At 34.6% G+C, this 25,213-nt stretch overlaps 1 protein-coding gene and 2 long non-coding RNA genes across 4 annotated transcripts; 2 read left to right on the top strand and 1 right to left on the bottom strand.

Annotated features, from left to right (window-relative positions):
* Positions 1-686: 686 nt before the first annotated feature.
* Positions 687-24,343, bottom strand: LOC109174794 (pyruvate kinase 1, cytosolic). 2 transcript variants are annotated; one of them, XM_019324034.1, is made up of 16 exons: positions 24,120-24,343; positions 23,904-24,000; positions 23,717-23,814; positions 23,021-23,176; positions 22,802-22,879; positions 22,434-22,565; positions 21,978-22,058; positions 21,750-21,821; positions 21,584-21,673; positions 20,828-20,972; positions 20,615-20,703; positions 20,411-20,506; positions 20,247-20,314; positions 20,014-20,153; positions 3,356-3,362; positions 687-697 (listed from the first exon to the last, which is right to left on the bottom strand). In XM_019324034.1, the coding sequence occupies exons 1-14, from the start codon at positions 24,186-24,188 to the stop codon at positions 20,021-20,023; spliced, it is 1,404 nt and encodes a 467-aa protein (XP_019179579.1). In that variant the 5' UTR covers positions 24,189-24,343; the 3' UTR covers positions 687-697; positions 3,356-3,362; positions 20,014-20,020. The 2 variants fall into 2 exon arrangements, with proteins under 2 accessions (XP_019179579.1, XP_019179578.1); XM_019324033.1 differs by lacking the exons at positions 687-697; positions 3,356-3,362 and adding exons at positions 19,130-19,599; positions 19,856-19,915 and having other exon boundaries at positions 20,054-20,153; positions 24,120-24,341.
* On the top strand, positions 7,232-8,461 carry LOC109174796. Its single transcript, XR_002053179.1, has 3 exons — positions 7,232-7,454; positions 7,755-8,070; positions 8,426-8,461. It is a non-coding gene; the product is annotated as an uncharacterized LOC109174796 (long non-coding RNA).
* LOC109174795 lies at positions 8,657-9,347 on the top strand. The gene is made up of 4 exons (XR_002053178.1): positions 8,657-8,814; positions 9,001-9,043; positions 9,133-9,192; positions 9,278-9,347. It is a non-coding gene; the product is annotated as an uncharacterized LOC109174795 (long non-coding RNA).
* Positions 24,344-25,213: the final 870 nt, after the last annotated feature.

The following is a 25,213-nucleotide window of genomic DNA, read 5'->3' as shown; positions in this document are numbered from 1 at the left end:
CAACTGACTTATTTCCTTGCACCGTTCCCTGCAATTTTCTTTCAAGATCATTGAAAAAAGATTTAGGACGAAAGGTTAGGCGCATATCTTCCCTCACTTGAACCCAAGATTCATAGGGAATAAAATTAGCAACTCTTTCTATATTTCTTTTTCGCCACCAAGATAATGCATACCCCTTAAAAGATGTAGCAACTATCCTAATTTTTGTAAGATCAGAAAATTGCTTTAAATAAAAAAGAGTTTCAACAGCATTCTCCCATTCTATGTATTCGGTAGGTCCTTTCTCACCGGTGAAGTTAGGAATTTCATGTTTAATGTTTCCTAACTCCGCATTACGCTGCTGGATCCTTTGACATATAGGATCCACTCTTCCTACTGGTGGCAGGTGTCGCTCATCATTGTGTGGTGGTTGCACTTGCTGTGAGCGTTGCTCCAAATTATTCATTCGTTTGAGTAACCTGTCTATCTTTTGTTCTAATGTCTGGGGAAAGTTTGGAACTTGATCAGCCATCTGTTTAGGAAAAAAAAAAGATGTGTGAGTAATCACGTTAGTGAAACCAAAAAGTTGGCTCGCTCCCTCACTATTCTCAGCTCGCAGGTAAGAGGTGGATTATATGGCTCTGGTGGTGTACTACACACTCTTACAAACACACACTCCACTCGTGTATCGCTCAAGGTGGCAGATACTCTCACAAACCTTTTTCCAAAAAGGAAAATTCTAGTCCGGTACTCAAGTTGATATGGATTCAACCTCAAAGTTCAAGAAAACGTACCTTGGAAGACTTCACAAGCCTTTGAGAGTAAGGGTGTATCGTGAGATAGATAATAAAATTGAGAGCAAGAAGCAAAGAAAAAGGACAATACGAGCAAAGAAACTAAATAAGATTTGAAAGAAAAAGGAAACTAAAGAAGGAAGTATGGCAGAAAGATATGCAAGACCAATATCAAAAGATAGAGACAAATAGAATATAAAATGGGTTCACGTGTACCACGACCAATTAGGAATCATTAAAAAACTCCTTCCAACCTTATACTTTTCCCCTTCCTTGTCCCTCCAAAATTCTCCTACCAGCCAAATTCTTTCCCCAACCTTATTCTTCTTCTTTATTGCTTTCTCTTTTTTGCTTTTTTTTTTCAACTTTCTTGATTTTTTTTTGATTTTTTTGATAAATAACCTCCAAATAATTACTTTAAATATCACCAAAAATTTCAGACCAAGTGGTTCCACACAAGCACTTCAAAACAGAATCAAGAATTTCAAGAATCAACCAGAAAAACAGAAACGCTGCCCTTACTTCGAAGATCAATATCTCAATGACCGTAAGGAATTAGAAAGTGTATAATATATCAATAGAACGCCCCAGAAGAGATCTACAACATATCCAAATTTCAGATAAAACTAACCAGTGGATCTCGAGATATAGGTAATTCTTTGAAACTGGTCACAGCTCGCGGAAATCTGGACAGGGTGTGATTGAGACGTGATTGCGCGTAAATGCGCTTTGGATATAGGTAAGGGTAAGATGGGGCTTTTTTCTTGACAGAATATGTGGTAATATGGTGCTTAGGAGGTGTGAGGTCTCTTTGATATTGGACGGTAAAAAGGGAAAACACTTTCGGGATTGTTTTTCAAGAAACTGGAGAACATGTATCAAGATTCAAGAACACAATCAAGAATGCAAAAGAAAATTTTTTTGGGGGTTTTTTTAATGAATAAGACACGAATAAATGTAGTATGTAAGATAAGAACGAGATAAACCTAGGGAACCAAAGAAACCAAATTTCCAATGATAACGAGACAAACCTAGGCTCTGAATACCAAATTGATATGAATCTAGTCCAAGATTCAAATAAGATGAGTATTGTCCCAAGAATTGCTCTCAATGTAAAGATAGAGATGGATCAAAATACCTTAAACCTCACGAGAAACCCTTTGTCTCGAATCCTCAAAGACTTGGAAGAATCCCATGTAGCTTCAAGTACCTCGATGTTGCAATCTTCAATCAACTAGAGTCGGATCTAGTTTCCTTCGATTCAAGAACGAGTCCACGAACCTAAATCTAAGGTTGAAGAAAGTAAGATTGATTCGAGTCCACGAATCAATTTGCTAGTCGAGTCCACGACTAGCCACTAATTGAGTCCACAATTAGCCATAAGGTTTCTTACACAAGTGTAAAGAAAAACTTAAGAATTTTATTGAATTAAAGCCTGTCTAAAACTGATATGGATGTGCCCTATTTATAGGTATAGGGCAGCATTGTAATCTAAATACAATGGGAAAAAGAGTCCTAAACCTAATCTAGAAAACAAGTAAATAGAGTTTTATTTAGAATAGGATTTAAGGAATCCTTTCTAAATACAACTAGTGTTTTCTCTTTTATGCCAAACAATTTAAATTAATGATGACCAAAAATAATAGGGCTGATTTGGGCCTAATTTAATCACCAAAATCAGCACTTAAACAATTATAAAAAAGCCTTGAGTTATTCTTCATATTTTGCAAATGGGCTTGACTTGGATTTCCACCATCTTTGAACATCACCAATGAAGAGTTGCCTTAATTGTTTGGACTTGGGCCTTGTGATTGGCCCAATTAGTATTCTTAATGGATCTTCATATGTTGGGCCGCATCATCTTGAAAAACTGTTTCCTGGTTTATTTATCAATAAAAAAACCCAAGTTTTTTCATTGCGAAGTGTGTCAACTTGCAAAACATACTCGAAGCATTTAATCAAGCAATCCTTGCAAACCTTTTCAACATTTTTCATTGATACATGGTGATATTTGGGGACCTTCAAGGGTGAAAAATGTTTATGGTTCTAGATGGTTCGTATCCTTCATTGATGACCACACTAGGACCACAAGGACTTTCCTCATGAAAGAAAAATCAGAAACTGCATCAATTTTTAAAGCTTTTCATTCCATGATTCAAAATCAGTTCAAACAAAAAGTTAAAGTTTTGAAAACTGATAATGAGACAAAATACTACAACTCAATTCTTGGCCCATACTTGTTAGATCAGGGAATTGTCCATATTAGTTCTTGTGTCAACACCCCTCAGCAAAATGGAGTGGCTGAGAGAAAAAATAAGCACCTCCTTGAAGTCTCTCGATCCATCATGTTTTCAAATCATGTGCCTAAACACTTTCGGGGGGAAGTTGTACTTACTGCCACTTATCTCATAAACCGTATGCCTGCTAGTAGTGTCTTAAAGTTCAAGGCACCACGATCTTTGTTACTATAAGCATTCCCTCATCTCTCAGTTTTTTCCTCAGAATTGCCACTCAAAATCTTTGGTTGTACTACTTTTGTCCATATCTATGATCACAAAAGAACAAAATTAACCCCAAATCACACAGATGCATTTTCATTGGGTATTCTAATAATCAAAAGGGGTACAAATGTTACTCTCCAGTCACAAAAAGAGTTTATCATACTTTGGATGTCACATTTTTTGAACACCAATCATTCTTTCCCAAATCTGGTATTCAGGGGGAGCATTTGAGAAAATATCAACTTTGGGAAACATTTCAGGATAATCAGGCTACATTTCCTTCACATAATGTCCTACCATACCAGCATCAACCTACTCCAACTCAACCTGATTTATCACCTACATCATCCAGTTATCTATTACCTCTTCCATCAAATGTGACTCCAAAAATCATGGACAATCACCCGTCATCCTCTCTTCCTACAATCAATCCATCTTCGCCTCCAATAAACAACCACCCATCCTCAAAAAACACTCCATCAAATTCACATCCTCAAGCACCACTTGAAGAAAGAAACAAAGAACTTCGTGTTTATAGAAGGAGAAAACTTCAAAATATAGAGGCTAACATGCAAAACCAGGACTATTCAAACACACATTCGAGCTTACTTGACCTTGAAAATCATGAAGGTAAGGACTCTATGGCCCATGAGTTGGTATCTACTACTATTGATAATCTTGATTTGCCTATTGCTCATCGAAAGGGTGTTAGAACATGCACTAGTCACCCAATAGAAAGGTATGTTGCTTATGGGAAATTAACCCTATGTATCGAGCCTTTGTTGCTTCTCTTGATCTTGTCCAGATTCCTACAAGTATCTACGAGGCACTAAGAGATCCCAAATGGAAGGTTGCTGTCAATGAGGAAATCAATGCTCTTGAGAAGAATGGTACATGGCGTCTTGTTGAGTTACATCAAGGAAAACATGCAGTTGGATGTAAGTGGATTTTCACTTTCAAGTATAATTCAGATGGGAGTATCAACATATTCAAGTTAATAGGCCATTTAAGGCCATTATGTTGTGGTTTGAAACGGAAGTAACGGTTTCCGTTACTTAACCTATAATGATGGCACGTAGGTTATATATATGTTTGGTCCTCCCACTGCTCCTGTGACGTTGTGACTACACCATCTAGTTGAATAGGAGATAAAGTGGTAGACAAAAAGCAGTTCTTTAGTGTTCTTCAAACAATGCAGTGAAGATATCAACTATGGCTGGAGGTATGCTTGATCCTATGCTTCCGCTATTGAGGTTAGATTATATGAAACATGTCAATTTCATTTGTATATTTCTAACATTTGGTATCAGAGCCTGTTTAATCTCTTCCTAGTTTGTCAAAATTGCATGAAATATATTTTATATAAAATATATATGTTATACGGATACTTGTTGATGGAATTGATGGACTTGGAATTGCTAACTTAGATATGTATATATATACATGAAAAATGCAACAATTCATTCCAAGTGTATACATTTTGTATATGTTTTTTTTTTTTTTTTTTTTGAAAAATTTGTTTCAAAAACTTTTGTAAATTTTTATTTTAATTAATGTTTTTCGAAACATTTTTTTGTAATGAATTTATACTTGCCAGAATTTTCTTTTGTGCATGGTCGAGGTTGCCGCCATTGCTGTCGGTGGAGCACCATTCCCGCTGCCGCCCATTCCGATGGGTGGATAATCTGACAGTGGTGATGCCTCAAGCCGTTGGAGTTATCGTCACCACTCCTGGGTCGTGTTCCAGTAGAGTGAGGCGGGAGGCAATGGCGATGGTGGTTCCATGGCGCTCCGGCGTGAGGGAGGCAGCGACAACGACAATCCTCGTTGTCGCCTTTTTGCTTCCACTATCAAGCGTTGTAGAGACGTTTTCTTCCTGTATAAGGAGCACCGCAGGGCAAAAACGTTTTAGAAGAATGTTTTTTGTTGAGCACCGGATCTGCTTTTGTCCATCATCTAAGCGCTGTTGGAGAAGTTGCGGGCGACGGGCTTCAGGCGGCGTCGCGGTGAGGATGGCGGCGGAAGATGGCGCTGCGAAGATGAGAAACTCCGACGACGAGGCTGGGTTCCCGGCGACGTCCGGCTTCCTCTCCTCTTTCAGGTAACGGATTCTTCGCTGCTTCTTCCCTGCTTCTCTGTCGGCGATGGAGTTGGTTTGCCGGTGAAGCTTTGGATGAAGATGGACGGCGTCCTGGATTGGTACGTTTCCTATTAAGTAAAGCAATTTACCTTTTATTTACCATAATATATATTTATTTGTCTTATTTTATAATCAATATTACTTAATTAATTTTGGTAAATGGTAATAATTTGGTTTAATATTACCATATTTATGTTACCTTAATTAATTTTGTATTTTTTTTTGGCAAATGGTAAATATATGGTAATTGCTTGCTTTGGAATATTGATGCCATTTAGTTTAATTTTGGCATTAAATTCATAATTAAATTATTATTCAATTTTGGGCAAACATTAAGTATTGAATTTGCTATGTGAATTATAATTTAATATTGAGGTTATATTAAATTGCCTGAAGTGTTTGCAATTTATTTAGTATTTATGAGTTAATATTGCAAAATCCAAGCATGCTTTGTATATTAATAATAAAATTATTTTGTTATAATTGTACATTTAGAAAAGCATATTAAGATTGGATATAGCATATTATTAACTCATAGTCTTTATATTCGATTTTATTCTTTTTGGATCCTTAGGCTAATTTTGGATATAATAGCCTATTAAGATAGCTTGTTTGGTTTCACATTTAATTTTGAGCATATTTTAATCCTATTTTCACTTGGGACTTTTAAACCTATTTTGAACAAGCTATTTGGGACCTATCTTGGATCAATAAAGTATGGATCTCATCATTATTGAGTGATATTTTAATGGTAATTAACTTAATGTGGATGGCTAAATGCCTATTGTTATCATATACTGGTATATTATTTGTGATAAAGATAAATTGCTATACTTTGTGACTAATTTCCGTGATTAGATGATATATTGAGATGTTTGGCGATTGTTGCAATCGTTTGCATTTACAGTCATTATTATGGTAATTAGTAAGGTCATAAAGTTTTAGTCAAGAACCACTTTGTATGCCTTTGTATCAGTTTATTAAAGTTGAAAATGTTGGATATTATATTTTTCAACATTAATGTTTTTGGGATTTTAATTTTATTAAGTTTTAAAATTTTCCCGGAAAATGTTTTAAAGGCTTGTGGTGTTAGCAATTGTTTTTTCATATTAAATCTCCTAATTGTTATAATATTATGTGATTATTATGGTTATTCATTGCAAATTCAGAATTTTTCAACTTAGCGATAATTCAATAATAATATTTTTAATTATGGAGTGTGATTTTGAATCACAATTTTGGAAAATGCATATGTTTGTGGCAATTGGATATTGTTTTCCTTTACAGTTTTGCCATGATGATTTCGATAATGATGTTAAGAATTATATTTTGAGATTCTTAATGAATTTGCTTATCCGAAACATTTATGGTAATAATGATGATATAATGTGACATTTAATAATTATTATTATTATTATTATTAAATGGCACTGCTGGAAATCTCGCTGTTTTCGTCCAACATTTCCGTCCAACCGTAAGTTGGTCTGCATTTTAATAAAAATTTTAACTTTCTGTCACTAATGAAGGGTGGACGGAAAGTTGGTCAGAATTTCCGTCCAACGTAAGAGTGTTGGACGGAATTTCCGTCCAACACTCACGCGTTGGACGAAAATTACGATCAACCTGTAGTGTTGGTTGGTAAACTCGAATTGATTGATGGGTAGAAATTAAAAATGTAGGCATTTTAATTTCCACGAAAATTAAAATAGTTTAGCTAAAATATAAAGGAATATTGGAATAGTGGACACTAAATAGAAAAGCGGGAAATATAGAACTTTGGGTGGGAAAAGGGAAGTTTGGCAATCAGCCTCTCTCTTGTAGACGAAGTTTTGCTATAGACCGTCTCTTTTTCAGACTTCCCGCTCCAGCTTCTCACTCTTCTCACTACTCTGCGAATCACTCTGCTCCACTCTGGTCAAATATTCTCGGCGCCATCGCGACAACCGTTCATGCTGCAAATCTCCTTCCCGTCGTCATGGAGACAGTCGCCTCTTCCCGTCAAAGTCGCTCACCGGCGTCTCCGTCTCTATTGAACTACAAGTTAGTTCATTACTCAAATCTTAAACCCTAATCTTTAAATTCTTAATTTCATTTATCCCTAAATCATATTTTGATTAAGCCCTAAATCTGTATGTTTCCTTATTTTATTATAATAAATTTCTGATTTTATTGTTGAATTTGATTAAGCCTTAATTAAATCCGTGTGGTTGCATCCCAAATTATATTGTTTTGAATGTTGTTTTAGACATAGTAGATTTATATAGATTTTGAAGTTGTTAGTTCAAGTTCTTATAATGGGTCATTCTTGGATTTTGAGTATTGGGTTGTTTGTTTTGACAGTGAAGGGAAAAAGAGAAGGAAGTGTGGAGTCAAGATTTAGGAGAAGAATTCATGGGAGAAAAATGAGGGAAAGACAACATTTACATTGGTTGCTTTAGATTTTCATTGAAAGCTTTGAATTTTGAACAATATATTCTTTTAAACATTCTCCTTTTGCGTAGCTTTCTTACTTTCAATATTGGGTGTTTCTTGACATGACAGTATAAGGGTGATGTAGTGGATGGATTTTGTTCCTACATGTAGTCACCATTTTGGTGTGGAGGTATTCATATAAAACTTAGTTACTATCTCGGATGAAGGAAAAGCCTCTGTTCAGGTATGTATCCAAAGACTTCTTCTTCATCTTTTCTTTAGGAAATGGTTTCTTTAGGAAATGGAGTAATAAAAAGGGACTTTTGTATAATAAGCACACACTTCATGTCCCCATAGGTGATACCAAACATAATAACACCAAATAACAAGAAACTATTAAGTATGGCATAATTAAAATGCATGAAGAATTAACAACACAATTGCATGTCTGAGATGAACTCACCGACACGCATAAGAGATGCTCTATTCTGCATAATAGAGACATTTTGAATTAAATTATACTATTTTTTAAAAGTTGCATTTCCTCTCCCTAATGGTTAGATTTGGTACCATTAAAAGTCCCTCTTACTGCTTGCTAGGGTAGTAGGTGCTTTTGAAGGTAAATACTTAGTGTCCTTAACATATTTTGAAAAGGATATTGTGAACCATCTTTGTTTACTTACAATGAAGCCAGTCATATATGTGGCTAATGTTGCAGAGTCAGATGTAGCTCAGCCTGAAAGCAACACTCATGTTAAAGAATTGATGAATACTGCTTACCTGATGAATATGGTATTGGCACCATGGTGTTGCAACTGAACCTGGGAGATTCTTGATGCAGGTTGAATCAGAGCTAGCTGAACTGGCTCTAGATGAAAGGATGGAATATTTAAAATCACTTGGTGTTAATGAAAGTGGCCTTGGAAATCTTATTAGGACAACATATGCCCTACTGGGTTTGAGAACATACTTCACTCCTGGCGAGAAGGTGATGTGAATAACTATGCATTACTATAAATTTTGTAAGTTCATCATATTAACATAATTGTCCTTGTATGTTACAGGAAACAATTTTGTTAGGGGGAGACAGTTTTGGTAAACTTGCATTTATCCTGCAGTGCAGATGGTTTACAATTTTGTTAAACATAAGTGTCTAATCATAATGTTTATGTAGGCATGACTGCACCTCAAGCTGCTGGAGTTATACAGTCTGAAAGGTGGTTGGTTTTGGTCAGAACATGAATATCCCTAACATGTATGGATGGTGGTGCATTTCAAGTATAATTGATGAAATGTTTTATCTCAGGTTGCTTATGATGATTTTGTTGCTGCTGGATCATTTGCAGCTGCAAGAGAGAAAGGACTTGTAAGTTTGTTTTTCCAAGTGCTGTGTATGTTTTTTGTATGATTTTTTGCTTTTTGAAATCTATCACGGTCCATTTTTGGTGAAGGTCTACACTTGATCAAAGTCATTGAAGAAGAAGGCTATGGATGGTGCATTGATCAAAGCCATTGAAGTAGTGCTGCATTTGAAGGCTTATTTGGGTGCAGCAAGCACACTTAAGTAGTATCAATTAAGTAGTATATATATTTTCATACTTAAGTAGTATATATTTTCTTGACTTTTTTTTTTATGAACATGATCATAATTTTTATTGTAAAATTTTAGTCAAGAACACCCGATTTTCATGCCATTTTAAAGCTTAAATACGTAAGATAAGGTAGCTAACATAAATTATAAAACGTAAGCACAGCGGAAGTCTATTATCAAAACAGGGAAAACCAAGGAGTGTTATGTCACATTCACCTCACGTGAATGCACAGGCAAGTCTAAAACCATCAAACTAATCTGTCCAACAACTGTGGCACACAGGCCAAAACGCTAACTACATTGTTCAAGGGAGCTAAACTACCAACGGCTACGCTCTCGCCATGTCTACTCAGGACCTGTAAAGCACATAAAGAAATGGGACGACGCCCGGTCAGCGAATATTGCTGGTAACCCATCAATACGCGTTCAATAGCATATATAGATAGTATAATCAAAATCAATTTTGAAACGGAATATGATATATATATATATATATATATATATATATATATATATATATATATATATATATATATATATATATATATATATATATATATATATATATATATATATATATATATATATATATATACTTGCGTTCAAATGAGGACAAGTATATTATAGAGGACTGTGAGGACAGATGTAGTGTGTGCCATTAGCCTGTATGTTGTGTGCATGGCCGAATGTAGTCGTGTGCCACAGTTTGTATGTCGCGTGCATACATTTGTTAATTAATAGAGCCTAGGTTCGAAACCTGATGCTTACATTTATTCTTGTGTGCCATTATGTATTAAATTGTGTGCCTGATAGTAATTTGTTGTGTGCCCATTATTTGTCCTCACAGTCCTCTATATATTGTTGTCCTCATTTGAACTCGACCCTATATATATATATATATATATATATATATATATATATATATATATCAGTTCAAAGTCAAAGAGAGAAGTCAACCGCAAAGACTCTATTTCACTCTCAAAAGAACAAGGGAAATCAACATCCCGAGACCGCATCAAGACAAGAACATCAACAGTACAACTCAACACAGCTCAAGATGTAATCTACTGATCACAAAGTAGAAAACATCAAGGCAAAGACAACAACAATAAACAAGTACAACTCGAGGCGTATTATATTGATCACAAAGTAGAATACCACCCGACATGCTCATCAGAAAAGGATAGACATACACACATTGGCACTACATGCCACCGTGACACTTCATGTCACATGTTCCAACCTTATGCCCTGTTCCAACCTTATGGCTACCCCCGGCCTTATTACAGTTCGAACCATTACCTCCGAGAACCCCTGTATTTCTGAGTCCAACCTTATGCCTCCAGGAACCGTCGTTCCCCCACCAACAACCACCAACATTTCCACCAACACATAGTACACGAGGGTACCGTTCATTTCAATCACACAACCACCAACAAGTGAGCCTGAAGCCCATGAGCTTGAAGCCCAGATTACAACTCCAATATCATTTCATGGCCACCACGAGGACCACATCTGTACCTTGGTGATTAATGTCTCATACCATTAACCGTGCAATCAAGGTACAGCCAATCCACACACTTTCGTCACAGGAATCAATCAATAGATCACAAAAAAGATATGAAACCATACTCAATAAGGAAGGATTACCATCCGACATCAACGATGATCAACACAAGTTGCCATCCACAATAGGAGAGAACAAACCACACACGCTAGCATTTCAACATCAAACTAGCATGCTTATCAAACGGGCAAACCAAACATAGTTCCGAAGGACATACAAGACTCATCATGGTTCAACGAATCACAAGGTTGAACACTTAGCACGATTCAAGACACCAAATCTTACATGGATTCCTAACATATCATTCTAGACATACGAAACATCAAGAAGACACTCAAATAGTCCAACAAAACAACATCGGGAAGTCAAAACATCAATTACCGAGTCAAAAGAATCACGGGGAACAAATTCCCGAACAACCCCAAAAGTGTACCTCATGGGTGGGGCCACGGGTGGACCTCCACCCGTGGTTCCACCTGCGGGAACCAAAGCCACAACCACTCGTACCCCGCGAGTGGGGCGGCGGGTGGTGCACTACCCGCCGTTCCGCCCGCTGGTACACTGCTGTACCAAAAATAATCCCTTCGGGAATTTTCAACACCAAGTCCAAATTCAAGTCCAAAACACCCAAAATCTCACAAAATACAACAATATGACTTGAATCCAAGAAATAGCCAAGCAATGGCATACAAGAACCCTAATACCAAGCTCTAGATATGCATTCTCACAAGACAATGCATCAAAACTCACATTTCATAGCAAAATCACATGTAGAAGTCAAGAAATCATCATATAGGTAAGAAAATAGATTTTGTAGAGCATGGGTTACCTCTTGTAGCCTAAACCTTCACTTTTCACACCCTTAAAACTTCTCCTAAAGCTCTCCTTCAACTTCAACTTTAAGAACACACCAAAAGACAACAAAGATTCTATCTTTTAGAAAAGACACCTAAAAAGGTATTAAAAACACTAAGGGACCATGGATCTTACCCTCCCTTATGCTCAAGGTTAAGAAAGTTTGAATCTTGGAGACCAACTTGAAGAATCTTGGATTGCCCAAACTTGGCTTAAAGAAGAAGCTAACAATTTTCTAGAGAGAAGGAGGAGCTTTGTGTTTAGGGTGTAAGGGAAATGAAATGAAGTATGACTCTAGGTTAGCTTGTGACACAAACATAAGGTGAAAAGTCTTCTTTACCCTTACTAAAATGAGAAGTGTAAAGATACAAGGGAACAATTCTTTAAGCCTAGAGTACAACTCTTTGACTTGGATTGACTAGTCAATTTCTAGTCCCCGACTAATGAATTTTCAGGATTTTACGAATAAATTATCAATTAAGCTAGGATTAATTATCTAATTAATCCTTAAATAGAATTTGGATTTACGGGGTGTCACATGTTCGGTTACAATTAAGAAAATTGATTGTTCCGTTATTACCGTTATGTAATAATTATAGTAATAACGATTATCAGTTTTGAACTGAGGAATCAATATATCGTAACATTGTTATCATTATTATTATTTTTGGATTGTGATGCCCACTTTGATTGAGTATGAATATTTGATTTTATATTCATATTTTGAGTTTGTTTTATGCATATAATTAAATTAAGTGCATAATATTATGGTTTAAATTATGCAATTTAGTTTTGTTAGAATTTAATTTGTAAATGTCAACATATCGTATGATTTTGATATGGTTAGAATTTACAATTTTAAGCTAGTTCTCATAAAGTTTACTATATGCATTGAATCATTTTTATATTGGGCCTACAAGTTAAAACTTTTCAATAATTGAAAAGTATATGGTTATAAATTATTATTCAAATTTCACAACCCTTCAAGTTTTGGATTTATGTTGTTATTTGAATAATAATTTTATAGCTTATTTAAAATTGCTATTATATGGTGTACAATTTATTTGGATATGAGCATATTGAATTTCACATTTAATCGTTCACTAGCATATAACATTATATTTTCTAGTTATGTGTATTTAATTATGCCTTTAGAATTGCATAAGATAGGAATTATAATAATTCCTTGTTAAGGTGAACTTTGTGTGTGGAATAATAAACGGTAGTGCATTATGTTTAAGCACCTTTAGACCGTTTAGAATGTTCACTTGAGATTAAAAGTCTTTCCATAGGTGAACTATTAAACATTTGGAAAGATTGCTCGTCAATTATGTCTTTAGTGTGAGAAAACATGAACCGGTGAAAAGTTTCTCGGGAAGGGATCAATGTGCCACTAGTTCCCTTGAAACATTGCTCTGTCTAAGGAGTTGGTTATTTTTAATGAGGCTCTGTCCCAACCAACTTTCCTAGGAGTACACTTGGAATTGTTTATCACATTGCTGCATAATTGTTTTTTAGGCTTTAAAGTTGATGCCTAAGATATTAAGAAAATAGTCTAGTGATCTTATAATTTTGATTAATTAACTAGTAGTCACGGTGTCTTTTGATTAATTGAAATTTTGTGAGATCACATACAGTCATAGATGTATTGATAGTGATTAATTATATGATATAATAAAATTTAGCCCACAGGCAATTTTGTTATGTTTATATAATTAATTAGGGTAAAAACACCAAACTATGATCATAATTTAGCCCACAGGCAATTATGCATCGGAATATAGTTTTGGTGAGTTTTATCATTACAGATAGGATGGTCAATTTATTTAACATATGGTTTTAATATAAATAAATTGGGGTCTTCTATCATAAAGTTATGATATATGTATGTATTCAAAAGTATTTTTATGTGTACATTTTGTGGTATTAGTCTAGTTTCTTTTATGTGTATTTATTATCTATGGAAGAAATTTGGATTAATAGCTTGGTACATTAATATTCTTTTGTGTACAAATATCAAGTGATCAATACAATTTCATAACTGAAATTATTAAGTTATTTTGATCACTTTGTGACTAATTACATAAAGTATAATAAAATCTACACACAGGAATTTTATTATATTAATGTAAATAGTCAAGATAAAATATTAAATCATATTTCTTAATTTACCCACAGGGATTAAGAAAAGGAACATAGTTTGATAGTTTTATCATAAAGTTGTAGATGGGTCTAATTGAATAAAACTTTAGCCCACATGCAAATTTTATGTCACTAGATTCTTCTATCCCCTTTGATAATAATTTTATCATAAAATTTTAGTTGAGTCTAATTGAACAAAACTTTAGCCCACAGGCAAGTTTTGTGTCACTAGATTCTTCTATTTGATTATCATAGAGTCTCAGTTGAGTCTAATTGAATAAATCTTTAACCTACAGGTAAATTTTATGTCACTGGATTCTCCTGTTTAAATTGATGATCAAGATAAAATTTTACCATACCAATTTTAGAATTTATAACTTTAAGGCCAGTTATAATTCTATATTATGTCACAGGGTTGCATTGGCAACACATGTATTTTGTTAACCTCCAAAACTTTAGTAACTTGAAATTGTTACTTTATGTGGCTTACTTGGTTTTTCAGCCCAACCACAGTAGAGATTTTGAATTTAGACATGATATACTTTTGGATCCTTATATTGGAATTGTACATATCTAGCCAAATTTCAACTAAAGCAATTTAATTTGTTTAAGTAGTTGGAAATTATGTCTGTTACATGTACATATTTAACATGTCCAACTATGGTGAGGAATTATAATCCTTGTTAAATGAGTTGGACTTGAGGATCATTAGTGTGTATATCATTTATGCTCAAGAATAACTTTATTAGTGGGAGTAATGGTTTGAACAGTGGGAGTGATCATTTGAAAAAGATCCAATAAAGATACCCCGTTTGATCAGTGGAGTGATCATTTGGAAAGATCATTAAAGATGTCCCACCTCAAGATTGCTCCACTTCAAGGATAAGACACCTTACCTTGTTATTATAAAATCAATAGTTCAAATTGTTGAACTACAAGTTGTGCAACATATTTCTGAAAATGTTGTAACAACATTAATAGTTTTTATTATAACAATGACATTAAGTTTATGGTGAACTATCACGAGTTAGATTCTTTAGCATATATTGGAGTCTTTCATCTCATCAAATTGATCCTGCGCCATTAAGATTTAAAAGGTTCAAGATTCAATGTTGAGAGACATAAAGCATGCAAAGACTCATGATGTTGGTTCATATAGATGAATCTTGAGGATTTTTTGTTTTTATGATGATACAATATTTTTGTTGTTTCATAAAGTTACATTAATAAATCCTCGTTATTGCTCTATAACATGAAAGTTGGGCTTCTTTCTTTTTTTTGGAGATCATTTATAAGGTGTATGTTTAAAGTTCCATTTGTGGGCTTAGACTCATGAATTTGTTATCTAAATCGTTGGAATATGGACTACTCAATTATTATCTTTGGCTAAGATTATTGAGAGTAGGAGTGACAGACGTGTCAACTCTGAAAACTTAGCTGTCAGCGATAATATTAAAGATAATGAGTTAGTCGTGCGATATATTAGCATTTTTGCTAATAGTTTCAAATCCCTACTTAAGGCATGCTTATAAGAATTTTAGGGATCATACAGGGTACATGGAACTTATTATGTGACTGATAGTACTAATTCCACGTGTTAAGCGGTCAAGGTACTTAAATTAGATCAATTAATAACAAATAAAAGTCTTTATTGATCAATGAAGGACCTAATACAATCTAAGTGATTATCCCGAGAGTCGACTGACTGCGGTCGGGCAGCTCTGTAGACAATCTATCGATCGTTCAAAAGTCCCTCACACTGTAGCCGCCGTGGGTACTTATAGCCGCTAGGCCGGAGACACAGCTCCGGCCGGCATGTAACCCACGTAGCATCCACGCGTCACCATCCCGCGAACCCTTTCTGTCAACGTGTAGTATCGCCATGTGCCTCTTCTCGAGATCCTTGATAAGGGTAACTAAACGGGTGACAAAGGCGATCGATCGGGAAGTCTACCAGTCGGGTCCGACCGTCTTCTTTAAGAATATCCGACCTGTAAAACTTGCACAAAGAACAAAAGAAACCGAGCTGTGTCGGTCGGGATATATCCTACCAGTGACTATATTGTACGTACATTTATGTTGTCACCTCTATGTAATTTGGATGGTTTCTCCTATGGTTATGTGCATATTTATTTGAGAAACATCCATAAGGTTGGACCAAGAGTAAACGTAAGGTTTATTCATAAAGGACCTGAGTTGGGAATCAAAATGCATGTGATGCATAGATGGTATTACCCACCCTTTAATTTAGAGGACATACCACTATGATCCATGTTTTTTGATCTTCAACAAAGGTTTTGTCAATACTTGCACCAAGTGGAAAATTGTAACATTTTCCATTAATATTGTACAAATGAAGTTATGCAAGTTATTAGGCCAAATTTAGCCATTGCGGCAATAATTAGTTTTTGATAACTAATTATAATCAAGAATGAACATAAAGGTTATTCATTAAGTTTTATACCACATAAGGTACTTAGAGAGGAAGTTACATTGTAATGATTAGTGGATACTACTCTAAATTAAGAGGAACTATCTCTATGGTTCATGTTTTTTGCTTCTTTGAGTTAATACTTCACCAAGTGGGAGAATGTAACATTTTCCATTATGTCACCATTAAGTGATTAGGCCACCGTTAATAGGCCATTTATGGCCATTATGTTGTGGTTTGAAACGGAAGTAACGGTTTCCGTTACTTAACCTATAATGATGGCACGTAGGTTATATATATGTTTGGTCCTCCCACTGCTCCTGTGACGTTGTGACTACACCATCTAGTTGAATAGGAGATAAAGTGGTAGACAAAAAGCAGTTCTTTAGTGTTCTTCACACAATGCAGTGAAGGTATCAACTATGGCTGGAGGTATGCTTGATCCTATGCTTCCGCTATTGAGGTTAGATTATATGAAACATGTCAATTTCATTTGTATATTTCTAACATGACTTCCCAGACGGCACCAGAGGATGCGGCGCCACGGAAGGCGCGGTTGAGGCGAGCCAAGTTACAGATTTCCGGGGGTGTCAGGTAGGTGAACACACACGCCACGCAGCTGTCCCCTAACCCCGGCCGGCCATTGTCGGAGCCGTTCTCCGTCAGGGTGGATGACGCCGCACCCATTCCCTTAACTCTTCTAAAACCGGATCAAATCATGGTGGTGGAGATGCCGTGGCGAGGTGGTGACTGGCGACTGAGTACGTCGGGAAGGTTGTACTTGGCGGTTTTTCTAAATTTCATCCTAAACGAATTTGGTGACATAATTTAGTTCAGTTTTTTTTTTTTTATCTTTTTTCAATTTAGTTATCTGTTTGTTGTTTTAGTAATCTCAATATTGACCTTCTTTTACTCTCAGTCTGTTAAATGCGAAATTCATCTTTTTTTTACGGATTACTCTCAGAATTACTTTTAGACCTGCGAATTAAATATTATATCCACAAGTTTTGGAGTAATTTGTAAAAGAAATAGAGATTTTACACTTCGCATGTCTAGGAGTAAAGAGATGTCGATATTGAAATTATTGAATAGTGCCTCTATTTAACACCAAATTGACGAAATAACAAATGGAAGACTAAATTGAGCAAAAACACAAAAGTTTGAGACCACAATAGGTCGCCAAAGTCGTCTATGATGAAATTGAGAAAAATCATCATAGTCGATGACCATTTTGAGTATTAGCTCAATTAAAATAGGACATATTGAGTAGTTTATTTTAAAAAAAAAAAAAAACATTTGTTATATGTAATATATAAATTATAAATATTTATAATAATTTATGTAAAAATTAATTACAATTAAATTTGATATATTTAATTTAGAATATTATTTAAATTAAATAAAATTATTAAATGAAAATAAAATAAAAGATGTTTGAAATGATAGGGTATTTTACACGGTTCTTTAGGTTGAGTTGTTTGGGAGGAAGAGAGAGAAGAAATGGGTGTGGTGCAAGAAGACTTGGGATTTTGCAGAAATTGTGGGTCCCACCAATTTTAAAAGCTTCTCCGCATGTGCAAGTCAAAGATGCGCCCAGTTGGGCGCGTTTCGCGTTCTTTTTTTTTTTTTTTTTTCTTTTTTCCTTTTGCTGGCATTTTTTTTTACCTCCTCTTCCATTTTCTCTTTTCCAATCACACTTACAAAAACTCCTCAAAAATCATACCAAAATTCCCACTATTGAGGATATCCTTAGTGCGTTAACAAATATTTAGTGAAAGAAAAATCATTGGGAAGAAAGGAAAATGATAAGTGTGTGAAAATAAAATTTCATTTTTTAACTATCAACTATGATAGCATACTTCATTGTAACAAAGTCAAGAATACTAAAAAAAAAACTATGATAGCATTGTTACATTAAGTCTTTTTTCATCTTTAATTTTTATTTACTTGTCACAACTATCTTTCATTTAAAATTTAATTTAACCATCCAACTTCTTGTACTAAGATGTAACTTTTCTTCCTCTCAACTCTTCTAATTAGAAAACGAAATTACATATTATATTATTTAACACTTGTAACAAATAAATAAAAGTCAAAAATAGATAAATAAATAAATAAATAAAAAGACTAACAGCGCGTTTGGTTGGAATGAAAAAATTATGAAAGAAATGAATTATAATTTGATAGGAAAAGAATAAAGTAGAAATTCAAATTACATTGTTTGGCAGAAAAGAATAGAATTATTTGAATTGAGAAAGAAATAAATGATATAAAGACTACAATACCTTTGTATAATAATAATTGTAATAATAACAAAGGGTAATAGTGTCATTTAATCAATTTTTTTCTTTTCCACAACCATTGAATTGTTAATTCATGAAAGTACCACATGAATTGCAATTCAACAAAAAGAGGGAATTACAATTCTACAATTCAACAAAAAAAAAAAAAAATGAATTACAATTTCACAAAATTACAATTCTAATTCCGTAAAATTGCAATTCCCTCCAAATAAATATTGTAATTAGAGTGTCCAAAGAATTATGGTGAAATTGCAATGCATATCATGTCTCTACCAAACAACTCATAAATGTGACAATATCATTATAGTCAATGACTAAAATTAAAATTTTCTTTAGAAAAAAAATAATAATATCTCTCATGTTAGGGCAAAAGTAAAAATAAAAAATAAAAATGAGTAAATCGAAAGCAGCTACTTCTTCCCAAAGTTCCCACTACAACTTTATTGAGCATTCATTCTGTTTTTACACAAAAAGATTGTATCCATATTCTCCATAAGATGCACATTTCGCATTCCATATTCAAAATTTAAAAAGAACAATATTAATACAAAACCCTGCCCAATGAAACATGGTCTAACGGATGCCATAAAATCGGGTTTTAATCAACAATTTTATCTAGTCCACAGTATGTAGTATAAACCAAAACCTAAATTAAATCCTCACAGTGAAGGCTTTGGTAGTCCACCTTTGCACTCAAAAATCTGTGGGATGTAACGCCCAGTGTGGCAGCCTTAGTCTTCGAGTTCAATAATCTTAACCACAGAAGCGTCTCCAACTTTTTGGCATACCACAACTCGGTCATGTGACTTTATAACCCCTGAAGCCTTGCCGTGATCGAGGGCAACTTTAAGCACAGACTCATTTGTGGCGTTTGTAGACTCGGCCTATAAAACAGAGCAAACATCAGATGTACTTTTCTGGTGTTCAACTCAAATGGCTATTTGATAACAAAGAAGATTGTGCGAAATACCAAAGTCTAAGCAACAAGATGTAGGAGTATGAAGTGTTCTCTGAGGAAAAGCAAGAATTTTTGAACAATATGTGGCATAAGCTTCAAGGTTTCTATTGTCCAATGAATGTTTACATGCAACAGAATTTTGAAGAAAAGAAATCCAGTGATAATATGAAGGGAAAACTCACAGGATGTCGAGGATCAGCAAGCATGGGGAAAAGACCACGAACAATCAGGGATTGCCTTGCCTGGGCAAGAAGTAATAATTAGATAATTAATTAATAGAAGTTCCAGAATCCAAATGGGGTGTGTGCGTGTGGGGGAAGGGGGGAGGGGAGTTGGGGCGTCTATAATCAAATGCAATTATGTAACATTGTGACACACACCTCAAATGCACCGCTAAAACTCCACTTTAGTTGATTTGTCTTGAGGCGAGGAATGACAACTGATATTACTGGCATTGTTGGGCGATATTTTGCTATTAATCTGCATTTTAATAAGCACAGATACAAAAAAAAATCATGTACAGAACAACAAAAACAGTTGAACACTCTACAAATTATGGAGATTACTAAGCACCTTGCTGCCCTTCCAGATGAAGTGAAGCAAATAATCACAGAAGCCTTCACCTTAATAGCAGCTCGTACCTACAGGGGATAAGGAAAATAAATTTATTTAGTCATTTTTTCCTTTTCCACTTTATTAGGAGCGGGGAAAAGAATCAATTTAAAAATAAAAATTACCGCAGAGGAAGCAATTGATTCCAAGTGTGTCATAGGCTCCCCGACAAATTTGACAGTCTTCTTGAAGTACATATCTTGATTAAAGACCTTCTCTGACTGCAGAGAAAGTAGGAGACTAGGAGTTGATCAACTAGGGCACATACGACTAGAACATAATAGAGGATGAACAAATAATTATTCCCAGTTATGCAGTCATAATCTTACCTCAGCACAAATTTTACCCACAATGGAAATACACTCAACAGGGTATAATCCACGCAAAGTCTCGGCACCAAGAAGGATGGCATCCGTGCCTACAAAATGTCATGATGGAAAATTGTAAGTATTGGCAAATTCAGAATGCTAAAAAAATATAATAATTGTAAGTTTTTTCCTTTTTAATAAAAATGAAATTTATTTCTAAGATTCTAGAATTACCATCCAAGACAGCATTTGCAACATCAGTTGCCTCAGCACGTGTAGGTCTAAGATTGTCAGTCATACTATCCACAACACGTGTTATAACTGCTGGTTTTCCAGCCATGTTACACTTATTCACAGCAGCCTTCTGAAACAGGAAGACCTGCAAATCCCACAACATATTTCTAATGAGCATTATAATCTACCAAGAAATAATGGGCCTTGATGTCATGGCGGCACAAGTTTGTTTCACCAGCGAAACTATAAACATTCTTTTCCATATTTAAAAAACTGGATTAAATGTATTAATTTCCAAAATGCTCAAGATAATTACAACACAAGTAATAATCCAAATGAACTATTGAGGTCCAAGAATGGTGAACAGCAATGTTTGCTAAATTGGGGTAATAATTATGAAAGTTCTTGACTTAACAGTTAGTTTCCTCTGAAATAAAGAATATGTGAAAGAAAAAAAAAAAAAAAGATAATCTAACCCTGCCTGCTTAAAATACTAGGAAATATTTGGAACTCATAACATTTAATGTTTCTTAAACTGCAGCGAGAGTGAATAAAAATTAAAATTGAAAACATACATCAGTATAAAGGAAACTCATTTCCCTGTTAATATAAATATAAGGTTCTATGGTACTTTCTTTAAATTAAAATAAATAAATAAATAAAAAGAAGAAGAAAGTTGTTGACCAACTTCATCATATATACATGAAGTAGCCAATAAAAGATGATGTCCAGTTTCAAAAGATGAGATAAACTAACCTTTTCAGGTGGGAGATCTATGCCAAGGTTTCCACGAGAAAGAATGATGCCATCAGCCTCTTGCAGGATCTCATCAAAATGAGTTAAACCCTGTGGACAATGGTATTAGGAAAAGTAAATTGTCAAGTTATTAAAATAGCAATAACATTTCTAGCAGGCAACTTACCTCTACATTTTCAATCTTAGCAAAGATATGAGTCTGACTAAGGTCGCCCAGCTTAGATAGAAATTCACGAGCCTGAATTTAAGTACAAACAGCCATGAAGACAATTGAAATTGAACACTGAACTGTCTAGAACGACTATAATTTTCTCAAAAAAAAAAATTTGACTATAATAGCCCAAAATACTTAATCATTAAGTCAAAAAACAAAAGTATCAAACAGTAAGCTCACCTCCCGAACATCCTCAGCATGCCTTGTATAAGATAGTGAAAGGAAATCAATTTTGTTTTTTACTCCCCACGTGCTTATAACCTAAAACAAAGTTAATGATGGCTCAAAAAGCGTTGGTACAGAAAAGAAGCACCAAAAAGGAGAAACAAAATAGTCAAATGTAGTTACTTGATTGCCAATTACAATAAGTAAGCTAATAATATTAGTTACCGACAACTCAGAAGGCATAAAAGTTATCAGAAAAGAAGAGAATGAAAAAATGAGTTGATGTCTATAGATACAATGTGGGCACATGAAACAGTTAAACAGAAATGCATCCACATTACATCACATACATGTAACATGTTAAATAACAGATTACAAGAAAACTTTGGCAAAACTACATTATGTTACTTGCACCTGATCAGTGAAAACTAGACAAAATTGTCTGTGGTGCTTAGAGGTTCTCGTAATTACCTCTTTATCTTTGTCGGATAGCGTAGGCAAGTCAATATGAATTTGGGAAGCATGCAGAGTGAACAATGATCCAGCCAAAGTTGCAGAGTTCTTAATCACACAGACCACATCCTGATCCTTCACTTCGTTTACCTGCACAACCCATTCAGAGACTTAAGTGTAAACTCTCAAATTAAAATTAACCAACCTTTTGCTATGGAAGATAAACCCATGGAAATCTTTGCTTCCCAATTAAATCAACTCCAAAAGAAATGGATAATTCCTAAAGAAGCAGTGCATCCACTTGACAACAGTCACAACTATGACAATCCCATCTCTTCACCAAACTAAATGCCATGTGCTGATGTGCAGAAGTAATTTTATCATACCTCTAGCCAAACAGAAGTAGTCTCACTTCCTGTGAAGAGGTATTGGCCAATAAAAATGGTGTCTCCCTTCTTCACAGACTGCAAAGCAAATAAAGTGTCAATTTTTAGAAGAAGCACAACTTTATAGAAGCTACGTGTAACAAAAATTACAGACAGTTGTGAATACATGGAAAAAGACAAGCATATATAACAACAAAGATGACATGTAGATAAGTTAACCTTAGACAACCCAGCGAAATTGATAGGCAACACTTCAGAAGATGCTTCTTGGCCTTGATCAGAGGTCAGAGTAACAATGCCATCTGCCTTTAGTGAAATAGCCTTCTCACTTTTGTTAACAACCTGCAACTCCGGACCCACTGTATCTAACATAACCTGAAAGGGTCAAATACAGCACACTTGATACTGTCTTCAATATATGAAATGGTACCTCAAAGCCTCAACTTGGCTAATGCAATCCACAAATGACACTAGTATTGATGCACCAAACCAAAAAAATAAATAAATAAATGGCTTTACGCCTTTACTTGAAGGGAAACACAAGAGGTCTTAGATGCCTAAATTTAAAACTAGCATGTAGAGACCTATCTACACCAACAGAGGTCTGAAGATCCCTACAACAAGCAGAATTTTTTTATTTTACTTTAAACCCAATGGGAGAAAACAACTTACCTGATGCTTACTTTTATATCGTGCTTAAATAGTTAACTATTAGTACTAAGCATGGTTCAAGCAAACCGAAGACTCTGGGTTTTGTTTGACGTCCCTCATAAGACCAGAAGAGAAAATATAATTTTAGTTGCATATTAGTCGGTAAAGAATTTTGACCATAGCCTCAATTCTTGATGTAGTGGTACTGACAAAGAAAATAAAATAAAATCTACCGGAAAAATAAGCATAGTTTTGTATACATACAGCACATAGTTTCTTAGAGCTCTTAATAGCAGTCCTCAAATTCTCCAAAGTCTCCTGGTGATAATCCGCATCTCCCAATGAAAAATCAAATCTTGCAACTGCAAGTCAATACCCAAAACACTAAACATAAAAACCCAACCCGCAAAAAACATAATATAAGCGAAATAAGTTGAAAGTACTATATTACCAGACATCCCAGCATTGAGACAGCCAGAAATAACCTCGACGGATCGAGACTTGGGACCCAGTGTCCCCACGATCTTAGTCATTGCCGGGAAGAAACTCTGGAACAAACACCAAATCAGAAGTTAAAGAAAACACACCCGAACAAAGAAAAAGATCACGGATCTGCAGCTAAACCCGCGATAAGAAAAAAAAAAAAAATCGGGTATTAGAGACTCACGGCTTTGGATGGCTCCAAGATGGAGGCCATCCTGATGGGCTCTTCGAGAAGCAAGTGATTGGAATGCATTCTTGAAGAGAACTAGGAGAGAAAAATTGCTAAGAATAAGGGAAGAATTGAAGAAGGGTATCGTAGCGTGAATCTGACTGCCGAAGGAACGGAGGCTGACGACAACGAATATGGTGTGTTTTGTGGACTGTCCACTTTGAACAGGCGCTCTAGTTGTATATATTTTGGGCGTTGTTAATTATTGTGTGATATTATATTTGTTTATTCTGTATATTTCTTTTTCCAAAAGAAATAGAATATTAGAATAATGTACTCATGCAGTCATGCTTCTCCGCCTTCTCGAATCTCGGCAGCGCTTTACTTTTTTCTCGAGGCAAATGAAAATGAATTTTCTTCCTTTTTTATATTACTAGTATTTTATATGCGCGATGCGCAAAAAATATATATCCAATATTAAACTTAAATATTAAAATCTAAGTTATATTAAGTTTTTAAAAATAATAGTGTGTGTATATAATCTATATCTATATCTATATCTATATATCTATATATATATATAAAAGTAAAATCCTCCTATTTTATTTTCCCGCTCAAACTTTTGTAGTAAAACTTATTTGGTAACTAAATGTAACATAGAAATTAATTAAAATCTATTAATTGATAATATTGTTTCCATATTCACGTATTAACCTAATTGGTAATCTATTAATTGGTAATATTTTTTCCTTATATTTATTTATTCATTCTTTTATATTGAGTAAGTATATATAGAGATATAGATATGTATACTAACATACAACTATTACGGTTCCAACGTTTATTCTTGCCCAGGATATTTCTCCATTGAAGACTTGCAGAGCTATTAGACTGCAATTGGTGCGCACCTATATGAAGTCACATAGAGAAAGGGGAGTGAATCCATAAAATCTAGAGAGTGCATGCTTCACGATCAAGAGGTATTTTTTTTTTTTCAATTTTGCTTTTTTTATACGACTCCAATGTTTATTCTTGCCTAGGATATTTATCCATTGAAGACTTTCAAAGCTATTAGATGGTGATTGGTGTGCATCTATATGAAGTTCCAT

This window comes from Ipomoea nil, unplaced genomic scaffold (assembly GCF_001879475.1).
Source record: "Ipomoea nil cultivar Tokyo-kokei standard unplaced genomic scaffold, Asagao_1.1 scaffold0663, whole genome shotgun sequence".
Classification (NCBI taxonomy): Eukaryota; Viridiplantae; Streptophyta; class Magnoliopsida; order Solanales; family Convolvulaceae; genus Ipomoea; species Ipomoea nil.
This window is presented reverse-complemented; position numbering and strand designations above follow the sequence as displayed.